The sequence below is a fragment of the Aethina tumida genome, chromosome 2, assembly GCF_024364675.1.
Source record: "Aethina tumida isolate Nest 87 chromosome 2, icAetTumi1.1, whole genome shotgun sequence".
Lineage (NCBI taxonomy): Eukaryota > Metazoa > Arthropoda > Insecta > Coleoptera > Nitidulidae > Aethina > Aethina tumida.
This window is the reverse complement of record NC_065436.1, coordinates 25,156,892-25,173,812: the sequence shown is the minus strand read 5'-3', so window position 1 is coordinate 25,173,812 and position 16,921 is coordinate 25,156,892. Positions and strand designations below refer to the sequence as shown.

Here is a 16,921-nt window from a genome sequence, read left to right as displayed (position 1 = left end):
GATATATATAACACCCGACCAAATATTGTGAGAGTTACTTTGGAAGGTGGAAAATTGAAACCAACATCTCGATGGAAATTTGTTGTCATGACTAGCAATATGGTATTTTCAGACTTATCATCTATTGAACACTGTTGGGATATCATATCTTCTTACAGTCTTTGGAGGACCTACAGCCTCAAGTAGAGTAGGGAGGTATAGATAAAGTACTTCAGGATGAAATTGATCACCTCGTTAGCCAAGACCTCAAAACCAAGGCGAATGTTGTAATACTTGTGGAGGCTAAACTTATTGATCATTATATTAAATATTATCTCAACCTGTACAGTGTAATATGTGTTTTATTTCCTTTTCTATTGAGTCTAACGTTGCATCATAATAGTCGATTTTAAGTAAACCTATAAAGATGAAAACCTAAAACATCCTTATAAATAGCCATAGATCAAAACACATGTGTATTTTGATCTCGGTTTAATTAAGCCACAAAAAGTAGCTGTCTATTTTTAGGAATTTATTATGTCTGGCCAACACACCATGATTAAAGGTGCATTGACTAGTCTATAATTAATGGCGGAATTTCTATTCGGTCAAGAATGATTCGAACTTCATGCGGCCTTCATTAAAGCTGTGAATCCACTGAAATAGATCACGGGCATAAAAGTGCTCAAAATGAATTCGATTCGTTAAAAAATATACAAATCTGTTGGTCAATAATTGGTTACGTACGTTATCCAATGCAAACATTAGTTTAATTTAACTTGTTTTTAACTATGTCGAATTCATTTTAACGATACGCTTCGTACATTAACACTACATTAACAATTAAAATAAATCCGCCATTCAACATTCGATCAACAAAATTTACATTTAATTTAAAACAATCCTAAAACGTTTTATTAATTTATTTTCAAACCGTTACCGAATAAAACTCGCACTTGACCTAAAAATCATGATTTAGTGTCTGAATTAAATTAATTTTCTTCCAAAAGCTTATATGTTTTTCACAGTTGGCACGGAATCAGTTAAAAGGAAAATAAAAATCCAAATGACTGTGCTAGTTTAATAATAAATTTTATATATTAACATGAATTTTTATTTGGGTAAATTAAATACGTCGTTATGTCTACGTACATGTCATATTTAATACTACTAGACACGAATATACATGTAACTATCATACTTCAGCTTAATATTATGATTAACCTTCCTGTCGTTCCTTTTTTTGTCAACAATTTTTTGGCGTTAAACATCGGACACGGATTTGCATAAAGAACATAACGGCTTAGATAGATTAACAAAGTTCCTTGGTTCGGCCATGATTAATTGTATCTGGTCTGCTGCTAATTATTATAATTATGTTTCCACTAACCACCGACAGTGGAGAGTTAGATCAATAGCGAAACCATTTAGTCATTGTCACACCTGACAATTCCATGCCCGCAATTTATTCTCTGATGTGTTGATCACTGACACCAGACTAGTTTTTCAGACGCGAGACTGAAAGTGTTTCGAGTCGAAATGCAATTTCAGGCTGCGTGAACATTCCACTGTTTGTTTCACCAATCGATAATTTACGTTAAAAAAAATTAAAACACTCGTTGTCTACGATTAAAGGCGAGATAAACACAATATTATAGAATCTCTTTCATCATCATTATACATTTTTGTATAGTGCATGTAGTAAAATTTTATGTTTAATGACGTCCATTAAGTAAAATGGTTCAGTACTAAAACTATCTAAAAATATATTTATTAAGTAATTTTTGTATGTTTGTGTTTGAATAAGGTGCTTTTTTAAATGTATTTTATTACACACAATTTAATAGTTTTCTATTAAATTAAATTGGCATTTGTTAATAATAAATTTAATTTAATAATACAAATAATCTTTAAATACAGTACCAGTATTATTTTACAAATGGAATTATTATTAATTAACATTTAAAAAACATTTTTTGAGGATTTTATTTCAATATTCTATGATAACATTAATAATCGAATGATACATTAAAAATTGCCATGTATAAAATAACATTAAATAAACTATAAAATATTTCTTTGTTCATTGTTTTAAAACATAGTGAAAATTTAACTTATAGTATAGTATAAATATTCAAAAAATTTAATAAAACCATTTTTATATTGTAAAGGTAAATTAATGTCAAAAACTGCAATAAAATAATTTAAATTAATTCAAATTCTTAGTTTTTTCTTATAAAATCAATACTCAATAGTAATTATATTTATTAATTGTTCACTATTGACTAGGTTCTTTTTTGTTTTTGCTTGGTACTTACCTAGGAAGGCGGACCTCATCCCCCAAACTGTAAAGCCCGACAACGGCCATGTAGTATGTTAAGTACCAGAAGTAGCATTCGATGGCCCGCCATCAGAGCTGCAGAGCATACTAGGCGGTACCCAAATATTATCTCCACAACTAACCCGATCGTTACCTCTTCTCTGTATCACTTTTAAACACTACCACCCTCTTCATCTTTTACCAACTGTACATGTGGGTTAAACATATTTATTAAATGACCGGGTGCGTTATCTATGTACCAAATTATGTTATTAACTTTGTTACGTACTGTTATTGAATTAAGTTTTATCCGTTTTGAATTTAGGTAGAAATGCGATTTGAATTACCGGATTATCCTGTGCTTAAAGTTTGCAGTTTTGTTGATGCGGAAATTTAATGATTATATGGAAATGTTCAGTTTTAAAATTTTTAGACCATTCCAACATTCTTTAATGTTTATTAATTTATTTTTGTTGATGGCATACATTTTAAGTTTCCATGCTGATGTAATGTTCCATTTCAATTTTAATTTCACTAAATTTGTAAATTAATTTTAATTAATAAAAAAAATCTGAGCAGACCTTAAATTGTCTATTGGCTTAAAAAAAAGAGAAAATATTGATTAGGTTATTCTCAGATATTTTTTCCAAATCTTGGAATAAGGACAAAGATTTATTTTAAAACATTTTGTTAAGGGGCTAATTTTAATGAGCTTAAGGACTTAATTTAAGGAGGAAGTTATTTGTACATCGATTTTAATATAAGTCAATGATCATAGAATAATTTTAAAAATAATTTGGGATAACCTAATCAATTCTTTCTCATAATGTTACGATAAAAAAATTAAAATACTGCCGTTTGAAGGTGTGCTCACTTCTTCTTCTTTATATAATCTGTATAATATATTTATACATATTCATTAAAAGCAATTCACAATAAAAATAAAAATGGATATAAGTGAGTTCAATTTGTTTTCCATAAGAAATATTAAAATAGACCACTATCAAGTAATATAGAAATATGTTTTGAGACTTTTAAAATAGAATCTTTTTGTTTATCTTTGAGATTGAGATTATTATTTAAACTAAATAATTGGAGACAAAGAAAGCATTGGTTAAATTATTTTCAGATTTTTTTTTCTAAATCTTGGAATAATCTGAAAAAATGTTCTAATATTATTAGAAAATTTGCCATAAAACTTTAGCTGTCTAATTTTAATATAATAATTAATTGATTATTTTAAAAACGTAGGAAGTAATTTTTATATTGATTTTAATGTAAGTCAATGATCATGTTTTCAAAAATATTTGGAAATAATTTTTTTACGATAAAAAATTTAAAACAAACTTATGGCTTAATCAGTTTTTGTATTATAATAAAAGATTATTGATCACAAGCAATATAAAATTAAAAAAAAAATGCAAAAAGTGAGTTCAATTTGTTTTACTTTAAAAAAATTTAAAATAACCAAAATATTGTTGTTTATCTTTAAAATTATTGTTTAAATAAAATAATTGGAGGTGTTAGAATTAATTAAAAAATGAGAAAACATTGTTTAAGTTATAACTCTATATATTTTATTAAATCTTGAAATAATGTGAAGAAATTTTCTAATATTATTGAAGATTTATCATTAACTTTTGATAAGAAATGGATAAAATAAGTTCAATTTGTTTTACTGTAAAAGATATTAAATTAAACCACTATCAAGTAATATAGATATAACATAAGTGTTAATGTTTATGTAGATTTTTTTTGTTTATCTTTAGGATTATTGTTTAAATAAAATAATTGGTGTTAATCAAAATTGGACTCGTTTTATGATAAATCTTCTAAACTTTTAAAATATTTATTATATTTATAAACAACAATATATTGATTAAAATAATAATTTAGAGGAATATCAGATATATTTCTAAAATTTATAGCAACAACAAAAATAAAATTATCGAAGCGTTGAGTGTTGAAATATAGATAATTGTTAATGGTTTATGGTACTCTGGTTTCATGGCAAACATTATTAACTGTGTAAAATAAATAAAAGCTCATGCACTTGTCCAGAATTAGTCGTGACAATTGGCCATTTTTGAATGTAGACAGGCCTTACTCCAAGGTTAATCGCCTAATCGACTCGACAGATATTTATATCCTAAAAAAGTCTCCAACAAATACGAGGAAGCAAATAAAAGTCACGTAAAGCGATTTCAGGACTACACAAAGACTTTCGCTTTTAACCTATTGTCACAAAAAATGACGGATATATCAAGAATAATATGCAGTGTAAATCGGTACGTGTACGTTGTTGTGCACACTTCCACTGTTTCATTTCGAATACGTAGTCCAATGTCATAACGTTGCTCGGAAAGTAAGAATCGATTTACTGACATAAATGTTTTATTGCTCATTCTTCCTGGTCATGTTTTATCATCACTAGCGGCAGAACAATTTATTAATACAATAATATTCCAATAATGATGATGTATTTGTTTTGAAATTCATAATTTTTTCTACAGTTTTCGGTCAAATAATTTTATTAGAAGATCATTAGTTTCGTAAAGTTTTGCCCATTTACTAAAACCTGTTTGCTTCTGCATAAAAAATAATCAGGCAGCTGATTCACGTTTTGTTAGTAAACATGAATGGATACGAGAGTTGTTTCACTTTCGGAACTGGCGTTTTTAATTATGAAAATAGTTTTTAACATCATTTTTTTGCATCATATCACTTTAATTTTGGAAACTATATCATTAATTATGTTTTAATTGGTGCCGACAACGTTCATTAATCAATGTAAACAAAAAATCTAACGAGGCATAGTTAGTCCGTTCTTAAAAATGAATTCCATTCCTAACATCTTGTAAATTTCTTTTGGCATTAATTAAAACCGTAGTAGTTTGCACAGAACTGAGAACTTCCAGAGATATCTCCTAGATGAATTTTGATTTTAATAGGTGAGATAAATATACCATTTATTATTGCCAAAGCCCCAATCTTAAATTCGTGTGTTTATTATTTTAATATTTTGATGTAATTGACCACAGTCATAATGTCCTATCTATATTCATCCGATTGTGGTAAAATAATTGTAAATCAATAAACAGTGTTATTTTTTTAGTATTTATAAATAACGATAATTCACAAACGAAAATAAAAACGTGGTATTGATAAACACATTTCACGATACCGAAACGACCTGGATTAAAATAATTTTTATACGTACGAACCGACAATATAAATGGATTAAAATCAAAACTGCCATTATAAATTCCGTTCGGATTGTTATAATTATTTTCGATACGCCAAATTATGCGATTAATTTTCGTACAATAAGAACAAGCCACTTAAATTTTCGTACGAATCGATCAACTGTAGGAAACATAATTTTCTCTTATTACCTATGGGCTATTTATAAACCTGACGGGTAATTCCATTGCTTATTTTACACGGTCTTTAACACTGATTCCTTCAATCTGGCAGTCAGTCCGAAACGAGATATATGCGTGATCACGAATTAGGCGGTAAATGTAATATTATACTACCATATACTACACATATTGCTTATTTTTGTATCAGTATGTTGATGAAGGTATGAATTATTCATAATGTGGTAAGACCGTAATAAATTGAAAATTGGGTTTTATATTCGTTGCCAGGATTTAATTATTTTGTCGATACGAAATTTGGTAGGAGAGATAAATCAGGTTGCAATCTGTCCGCAGTGCAAGAACTGGTTTTTAAGAAAATAGAGAGGGTCTAACCGAATAAAAAACATCCGAGGGAATTATAGGTATGGTATAAATAAAATTGAAATTCTCCTCGATTCTTGATATATTTAACTTTAATCTAAGAAGAATATTATTTAGAAATAATAATGAAAACTATACTGTTTTTAGCAGGAAGATAATTTTTGTCATTGATTTTTTTATACAAACAGATATTTGAAATAACCAAAGATATAAAAAATATTAGAAAATTTTATTACATCATATCAGTTTGATATAAATTATGATAGACAATAAGTTCATGGTAAAGATTTCAACAAAATAAACATAAATAACATTTAGAAAGAGTATAAAAATGTTGTTGACTTTAGTATTACAAATCGATTGTTTATATAAATAAAAATTTGAAATATAATAATCTTAAATAATATAAAAGCCGTTAGTTTAACGATTATTATACAAATTTTTAACAGTACAATAATATTGAAATCATGAAACTTTACACGTATTACTTTTAACAAATAATATAAAAATAAGAGAATTGTTATGAATTCAATAAACGAGATATCGAGCTACTAAATTATATAATAGCATAAAAAATATAATAGAAATTATTGATGATTTTGATCATATCAATAAATATTTATTCTAAAAAAATAATACATTAGAAACATTAAAATATAGAAACTTATAGGATTAACAGGAAACGAAATCAAGAAAATTTAGGATTATAAATGCTTTAAAATTGTTATCGACTTTTGTCATAATCGTTGATTTATACTAGATATATTAATAAAACATCAATTTTTAACAGTTTAGATATCTTTTCAATTTTATCATAATCATAAAATTGAATTAAAAACATGAACCAAATAAAATTATTATGACCTTAATAAAAATAGATAAATAATAGAATTATGGAAAAATAGAAAGACATAATAAGAGTCTGGAAAGTAATGAATTACTGATGATTTTATATGTAACATTAAATATTAAACTGTAAGTTTTATAGGTAAATAATAACTAGTAAAGATTTTTAATGAGACATATCAAAATTATATAAAACTTCTGTTATATCCATAATTACAGTTTAGATGAAAAATTTTATAGAAATTTATTGAACAAATTACTCAACTTAAAATAAAATACTTGTAGAGAATTGTTTTGGATTTTCTATAAATTAGTTAATTATTTTTCAATTATAATATGACAATTATTAAGTATTTATAAAAATACGAAAATACTCAATTGTCAATAATTTCTTTTCTTTAATCAAATTTAACCAACAAAAGTGGTTAAACATTCTTATTTATTTATAATAATTTTTAAAATAGGAAAAATGAAATATGGTTGTTATTATATTAATTATTAATAAAAATATAATATTATTGTAAAAATACAAAAAGTATAGAATTGTTATGAATTCAACAATCTAAATATCGATCTACTAAATTATATAATAGTATAAAAGTCCAAGATCATACTTTAAGGTAGAGATTATTGCTGATTTTGATTATAGGAATAATATAAATGCTTTAAAATTGTTATCGATCTTTGTTATAATCGTAAATTTATAGTAAGGATAATATTTAAATAACATACATTTTTAACCAACCGATGTATTTCCAGTTTCTTAATCATAAAGCTGATGATATTAAAACGATAAAAAAAGAACTGTTATGATTTTAATAATCCTGATATCAGGGAACTGATGGAATTAATTGAAAAAGTATAAATCTGGAAGACTGAAATATCAGAAAATCTGATGGAAACAATACTTTTAATAAACGTATATATAGAAATGACAAAATATTTAATATCAATTTTCTAGGAAAATCAAACTGTGGAACAAATTACTAAACATTAGACAATCTAGAGATAAGGAACTATTATGGGAACTAATTTTCTGGCAATTGGTTAACTGTTATCATTACAATTATTTTTTAATGAAGATAAGATTATGTGCAGTTATCAATAATTTGTTTTCTGGAACCAAATTTTTTCAAAGTAAAAGCGGTGACAATTATTTTAAAAGTGTTTTTTTGGACTTATTAATACTGGACAATTTGTATAATAAACAAATATAAAAGTTATAAAATATTTAAATAACTAATTATTTAATATTCTTTTTATCATGAAACTTATTACACTAAACACAAATTACTAGAAAAAAATATTTACATAATTTAATAAAGCAAATTATTGCAAATGTTGATCATATCATTAAATATTTTTTCTAGACAATAAATATTAACATTACAGTAGGATATTCGTTAAAAACAATAAAAATACAAAATAGGAGGTTCAATAAGATAGAAAGAAACTAAGAAGATTGGACATATTATTAACGATTTTTATGCTAGTGTTATTTATATGTTAAGGATTTAATAGAATTTATAGAAACGGTATAATGAGAAAGGTTATAAATTAATGCTAATTCTGGTCCTAACACTAAATATCATATTAAAAGGTATGTTTATAGACAAATAAGAGTTTTCTTAAAATAATAGTAATCGAAAAAACATTTTGAACAATTTATTAATATATTAAATGTTTTATAGTTTCCATTAATTATTAAGTTTATACAAAGTCATCAAAAATAAATTGTTTCCTAAATTTATATATTCATCAAATTACTAAATTTTGATCAACGTATATGAAATAAAATTATGGAAATTAATTTAATGGGAATTAGTTGGTATATAATTATTACAACTAATTTTCTACATAATTTTCTTAACCTATATAGGTAGTAATAATACATCTGAATTGTTTAATTTTAAATTATTCAAAGTAATTGTACTAAAAGTACCAAATTAGTTTGATTATACCAACCAATTAATTCAAGTTTTTATATTTTCGAATTCGGACAAACACGAATAATGTATAGGAAGAACTTAATTTGCATGAATTTCATATTAATTCTATTACAAACACATCGATTTTAAATCATTTATATTGTTATATAATTAAACGATATTCAATTAACTGATGTTTCAGTTTCAGGACAAATGTTTCAATTCACATAGAACAATTGTTATATCTAATAAATGTTATGGACAATTAAAATTAATTGATTTTTTTTAATATATGTCAGTGACAACTAATTAATACACGTTCCGCGTTTGAAAAATTAATTAAAATTATAAATGAAAAATGTATGTAAAAATAATGTTTATAAAATTGCGAGTTCAGCTTGTAGGACAATTAAAATTAAATCTCTGCTGGCTACATTAACTGATTGTATGTATGAACTATAAATAATTGACAGCATATTTAATTTCACGGAAAGTTTAATCCAATGATTTATATGTTAAATTACGTTCACCAATTTCACAACCGTCATTTAATTTTTTTTTTATAGCTTTTAGTCGTGCAAAATTTTGCTTTATAAAGTTACAATTAAAAACAAAACAAAACGGAGTAGTGAATGGGTAAAAAAAATGAATAGCACCAACTGTGCACATGTTCGAACAGTCAGACATTCAGTTCTGGTATTTCGTGACCGGAGAAACGATTTTCTATATCTAATTATTTTTTAAATAATTTATCTTCAGTGAATAACCGACTACAACTCCTCCGAGCCTATTTATAGTCGTGTTTTCGGTGCTCAAAAACCGGCGGAATATTCATGGCGGAATCGAAATAATATGCAATAAATGAAAGTGCGTTAGTTTTCATTATACGTGCTTCCTGTCACGCTATATGAAAAAAAAAAAAAATAATAAAGAAAAAAATTAGCAGGATGAAAAAGTGGTGGAAATGTGAAGAGTTACCTTCGAACAAAGGCTACATAAAAAAAGAAAAACGAAAAGAGAATGTACGCGGTACACTGTTCGCGGAATAAATTGACGCGATTCAAATAAATACCGGCGTCGTATCCGATTTGGCACATAGATAACGCGGCACACGGTGCACGTATCGTCTTGTAGCTGAGCGCTTTGGCACAACACGCATAACTTTTGCACTTACGGTCCTTAAAGTTCGCGAAGTGAGTCAAAAGAATGGGCGATGAGTGACATCGAAGGCGGCCGTTTTACAATGCAGTGTCGGCGGCGGTTGGCCGAAGGGGCGGCGGAGCGGTCCGAGCGTTGTCGGAACGCGACGATGAGCCGCATGGCCACACATGATATAAATGTTTTTGCCCACTTCTTCGAATGGTTCGCATTGCCGCGATGGACACGATGTTTTACTTTTTTTTTTTTCTCTCGTCTTTGGTGTTTTGCCAAAACCACGACTTCGTGGTTGATGCGTTTCCGCCGCCCGCACGTCGGTCGTCGTTTTAATTTTTTTGTTTCGTGGTTGCGACCGTACCAAGGTGGATCAACCCCTTTTCGGCCCGCTCGGGGGTCGTGATATTGATTACATTAATATTTATTTATTATTAGAGTCATTGCACCATGCGTGGGTAATGACGGAATTTTTATGGGGCGCACTACATGTTACATGGTTGCCTGGTTTATTTTAATTCTGATTCTCGGAAACGACATTCCCTTTATGTTTAATGGTATCTGTCATACCATAATAGGAATTTGTCTGATTGTGAGTCATGTTGTTTTACGATGAATGTCAAATTATGTTATTTCTGTTACTCAGGGGTATATTTGCAATGATGTTATTACTATGTTATTAATAAGATGAACTTTTACTTCATTATGAAATTAAAGTAAATAAAAAATAATTTAATTAAGACTTGTTTTTTCTTTCCATTATTAAAAACAATTGATAGTTTCACTATAAAGACAAAAAACACTATGAAAGTAATAAGAAACTATCTTTGAGAATAATCTTTATAAATACTATGTATAGTAAAAGAGACCCTTTGTTATGTAATGTACTTATGAAAGATCAAACAAGATGGAAATAGAAAAATCGAATTAATGAGCAGAAAATTGAATAACTGAAAAAACAACAAACGTTCATATGAATGTGGGCTTTTCATCGTAGATGATGTAAGTGACTTAAATCAATACAGATGTATTAATTAAAAAATTTCGTGTAACTTTCTATTAACGAATGAAAAAAAAAACAAAAATAGAAGTAGGGGAATTATTAATTAAATAACTATTAAGAAATTATTACTTATACAGAAAGATTTTTTACATTATTACTTATTTTTAATATTTTTATTGACAATATTTTTTTATTATTAATATAAAAAAGTATTTTATAATAATGTAATTTTTATATATCTATAACACATTCTATTTTACTTTTTTATATATATATATATATAGACATTTAAACAACTTATTTAAATTAAATAATTAATTAAAAATAAATTAATTAATAATAAATATTATAAAAATATTAATTTAATTTACAAATTACAAAGTGGAGTCAAGTATGATTTATTTAGTTAGAAAACATAGTAAAATATTTTCAAAACTTTTTATAACAAAAGTGTCTAGAAAATAATTAATAAAATAAATAACCACTGAGCATTAAAAAAAGGATAATTAAATTAAATAAATTTATTTTCTAAATATTTTTTAAAATATTATAAAAAAATATTTATAAAATTTACAAATATAAAATTACACTTTTCTATAAGACAAATATTAAAAAAATGAATTACCAAAAATAAAATAAATAAATTAAATTATATTAATTATTAATAAAAATATTTTATAATTTTTGTTTTTTATTATTTAAGTATACTAATAATATTAATTTCTTAATTTACATTTCATATTTTGAATTTTTGCGAAATTATTATTTATTTTTAATAGTAGCATTTTTTATTATTAAGTTAAATGTAAAATGTATTTAGTATTTCAGTATATTTCATGTAATATTTAGTCAAATTTCTGTCGCAACAAACATCTATATGAGATATCTAATTAAAATGTAATAAATAAATATGAAATTTTTGTCCAAATATCATTATAATTTTATAAAATGTACAATTTTAAAATATAAATTTTCTAGTACAAATTCATCATAAATTATTAGTTACTTTTATATAAAAAATTACTAAGATAAATAAAACTATTTAAGAAACAAATTATTAAGGAAGTTATAAATCAATACATTTTATAAAAATTTCCAATTATCCATAAATCATATTAAAATATTAAGATAAATATTAATTTATATTAAATATCAATATGTAAAATTTGAAATTCAATAAATAAATCAAGTAATTAATTCCACTAATGTTATTACTATATATTTTAGCATAATAATAGATTCGTAATAAAACTGCTAAAAATTATGTTAATATAATTGTTTTTGTTCTAAAAATAATTTTATATTATTATACATAAAATTATATGTACAACAAGATTAAATTATAATTTATAATATAAATCAAATTTTTAATTAATCAAAATCCAGAACAAACATTTTACAAAAGGGACAACTAAACTCGTATCCGTAGCGCATAACTCAATTTCACAATTAACTATTTCATCACGTCAATCGATCACAAGTGAACAGGGTCCATTTTTTATACATTTATTACGAATGTAATAGTGGAAACACCGGACGATTCTTTTTAGGATTTTCCGGTTGCTGTATTGACAACGTTGCAGAAATAATATGTCCGTGTACCTGCTAGTTGTATTATTATACCCCCCGGTTTTTTTTTTTGCCTCATGCGCGGACAGAATTAAACGGAGGAAAGTTGTTAATTGCCAATTGGAGCATTATATGGAAAAAGGTGTGTGAGGGTCACTTAATACGTGCTTATCGTGTACGGAATTCAAATTTAATAGTTTATCAGTCAAATATTTGAGTACGGTTTTGGAATGATTCGCAACCATGGGGTAAAATAAACTTCTACCATTTAAAATTTGCATTGGAAATTTTGTTATCAACATAAACGTATTTGAAAAGTATGTACACTGTATTTACAACATTGCACTTATAAAGAAGATACAAATTTATAATTAAGTTAGCTATAATAGTTAAGTAATATAATTTATACAAGTTAACATACGAGCATTTTATCTAAATTTAAAGATCTAATTTCTAATTATGATTACAAAATTTACTAAATATTACTTTAACTTTAAATAATAACAGTAAAATTAATATTTTGTGGCGCCCAACGTAAAAGCCTTCATAACTTCGTAACTCGTATATGTTTTAAAAAGATAAAATCTGCGGTTGAAATTATACACACAGAAAGCTGTATCCTATACAATGATGCTAATAAATGCATGTAGGTAAGTGTAGCCACCTTTTGTTTCGTACATTATTTTTATTTATTATGAAATAATTTTCTCAATCATCAATCAATAACAAAGTAAAAAAAATATTAAATCATTATTAAATTTACTGGAATAACGAGCCTCATTTATTAATATTTCTGATCACTGAGTTTTTTCCAGGTAATAATTTTTCTCAGAATTAATAGACTATCTATTGATTGCAACAAGGAAAAAAATAGTTGAAAAGGAAATTAGATTTTTACCGCCAAGGCACTTCAGATTGACTACAAAAATGGTGGATGCGCCTAAATTCAGAATTAATACTTGTTAATTATTTTATTAATCCAATTGAAACAGTCAAATTGTTATACAAATTCAATATTTGGGTCTTGCGTATGACAATGCACAATTTACCAGGGTAATATTGGCCTTTGAATTCCCAATTTCATATTGTACTCCATCCGAGTAATGAATTAATTGTTACCACGACTATTTACTTTTTCATTCCAAACATCAATTAATTTTAGAGATGTACCATACATAATCGAATTATTAATTTGCTAAAATTAATCAAGTAAAATCGTAAACCAAAACGGAAAATAAAGTCGAGAGGTTTGTTGAATTTCGCAACGGAAACTGAATATTCTAAATAAAATGAAACTATAAAATGGTATTAACTTCGAACTGTTTCGCCGATAGGATTTGTAAAAAGTCCGCTGAATTTTTCAGCAAGATAAAATATTGCTTAAGGTTACGATGGAAACTTTCGAATTAACCAATTACCACACCGAACTATGCGCAGTTCTACGGACGGCCTAATTAAAATATCGCTGGAATTTATTAGCATTTTACACTTACGTTAAGTCTCGTTTGTTTTCTGGATTTTATATAAAATTTCACTTACCTGAAACAAAAACAATATATAAGTATTTCGTTATTGTAATCTACGAGATAAAGTTTTTCAGTTTTTATATAATCCTTGTTAAAATGCAAATAAAAGCGTTTTGAAGGATTTAAGTAAAATGAAAGAAGAAGAAAACTTTACTTTATTATTTACAAATCAGATTATTATGATTATTCTAAAGATATTAATATCTTCGAACACAGTTTTAAGTGTGTTTATTTTAAAATAATAAATATGAGTGTTTGTTCAAAAAGAATGTGAAACATTAATGTTTGTTATTTTTAAATTAATTTTAAATAAGCATATTTCTGTACACATACAATGTGGCCCATATTAGTTACTCCCCTGTAAAATTCTATGAATTTTAGCTCAAAAGGTATGAATTAATTTTAAGTCTTTATTATTTATTAAAATCGATTTATAAATAAAACAATCCAATTTAAATGGGCCACGCCGTGTAATGTTGAAAAAACTGATACTACATTTTAAATTAAACTATTTTTTATTGTGTACTTATACAGGATGTTAAAAAAATATCACAAACAGGGATACAGAATGGCCAGAATATGACGTAAGTTTTAATAAACATGTGCCAGCAATTAAACAGTTTCAAAAATATCGAGGACTATTTTTTCCTGCCTCATTAATGTATTTTTTTTTATTCTCCTTTGATTTCGTTGATAAAAATTTAACATTGTATCCCCATATTAACCAAACTGTTATACTTAGTGACCTCAACTAGCCCCAGTGTCTCTAAAACTCATAATTTGCAGACCTGTGTTCATTTAATCATATTTTAATCTATACTACATCCCCTTAAAGTTTGGAAGTTTTTAACAAAACCTGTAAGTATTATATTTATATGAAACAAAAAATGTTGTGAAAAAATTCAAAATTGTTAATAGGCAAAGGAATTGTAAAACAAAAACATGCAGATCATTGTAGTCTACGTACAATAAGCTTTATTAAGATGGGTTAGTATTTATTATAAGTTACAAATTGTATATGTATAATTGTTATATATTGTTTTCAAAGATGGAATATTAAATATAATATAATAATTAAATTAACTAATATTTCTAGATAGAGGTGGTGGTTTTGAAGAAATATTTCTGTTAAACATGCCCAGAAAAGTAAGCACAGTACAAAATGACAGTAAATCCTTATCTGAAAAATTTCAAAACATGTCTACAACTATAAGAGCAACTAACCTGTATGAGTCTAATATACAGTACAGAACAGTATACAATGAATGTCGTTCTCGAAATTCTACAATCTAAGTCAAGAGTGAAATAAAATACGACAGGAACTAATATCGAAAGATGAAGACTAGACACTCACCCTCCTGCTACTAATATCATCTGCATGTCTCATGAGTAGGCAGTTTTGGTTCACGGTGCACATTTACGACGGGAGCATACCACTCGAAATCCAAATGAGACACATCGAAAAACACCCGGAAGGCATTATTCAGTCACACACTAGTCAAATCCAGTCCCACTAGGCGAAACGTCGTCCTATTATTTAGTACGTGGATTAGTGTTTTTATTTTGGTTGGTGCGATCATGGGTGGCGGCGTTTTCGCCAGTCCGTTTTTCGCCGGACATTTGTGTTTGCACGATCCGAATTGTTTTCAATGCGTTGGACCGTTTGAAATAGACGCGAACCTCTGTCAACAAAATCGTTCGATGTCAGGAGACGGATGAAAAATTACCCGGACGTTATTGAAATGGTCCGTCGGTTGTTTTTAGTTGCGACATAACGACGGACTATGGAACTTAATTTTTACTAATTGCATTGTATTTACTATCGTTTGACAATGTCAACTGGCTAATTTGTTACAATAAAGGATTAACCAGGGTCAGAAATTAGAAGGTTATTTATTCGTGTTGAATTTGGCTGTTCTATTCGAAAATTTCCAGATCACATAGAGAAAAGGTGTCCACAGATCAATTATTTGGAACACAGTTTGGTATCTTTGATGCTTTCTAAAATATTAACGAAAACAAGCATTTAGCAGAATTCGAAAAAGATCAATATATATTTTTTTTTAAATATCCTTTAGTTACCATATATATTTCAATCGAGGTAATATATCCAACTTTTTATGTCAAATGGACTATAATCGAATTTAGTCTTTAAAATGGCAAAAAAAATTCAAGGTTTCATAAATTTGTTATATATTAAATTATTTTTAACTCTGATATAATGATATTCCTGGCAAATTTCAAGATATTTATTAAACATTAGTTACATTATTTCTGTTTTATAGACAACAATATTAATTATTTCGAAATTTATTATATCTCAAATTTTTGTAAACTTTGAATTTTTATAATATTTTAAAGGTGAATTTAATTATATTTACATTAATTATTAGAATTTTTTATAACACGGCAAATTTAATTATAGTTTACGTTCGACATATTAAAGTTTACATATTATCTTAAAATTTTAATGTTATATGTAACTGATATTTATAAAACTGAACCTGAGTACATTTTTTCACGTTTTAAAAAAGTAAACAAAAACGTTCACATTTTTTAAAAGTTTTTTTTTTGGATATTTTATAAAAGTAGTTGGTTTGAAATAAGTAGTATCTCGAAATTTTAAAGAGTATTTTTAAGAAACTGACACTGACAGTTTTTGTACTCCTTAAATTGAGGTTTGTGACCATCAGAAAATATTTGAATTTTGTTTTGTTCTATTTGTTCTGGAAATACTGATATCAGACAAAATCAACTAATTTCGGACACCCCGTACAACTAAGCCCCAACTCGTACTTTGTATTTTACCACCATTAAATAAATCAAGTTATAGTTTAGGATAATTTCAAAAA

General features: G+C 26.3%; 1 protein-coding gene across 5 annotated transcripts in view; it reads right to left on the bottom strand.

The window, feature by feature from the left end:
• LOC109609017 (potassium voltage-gated channel protein Shaker) overlaps nucleotides 1-16,921 on the bottom strand; it is a 245,186-nt gene that overhangs the window by 52,036 nt on the left and 176,229 nt on the right. The window contains exon 1 of one of the 5 annotated variants that reach the window (XM_049963682.1): nucleotides 15,424-15,464. The exons of the other annotated variants lie outside the window; for them this stretch is intronic. Coding sequence (XP_049819639.1) covers nucleotides 15,424-15,449 — 26 coding nt within the window. The 5' untranslated portion in view covers nucleotides 15,450-15,464. Of the gene's footprint in view, nucleotides 1-15,423; nucleotides 15,465-16,921 lie in introns of those variants that run through there. 5 annotated transcript variants of the gene reach the window in all.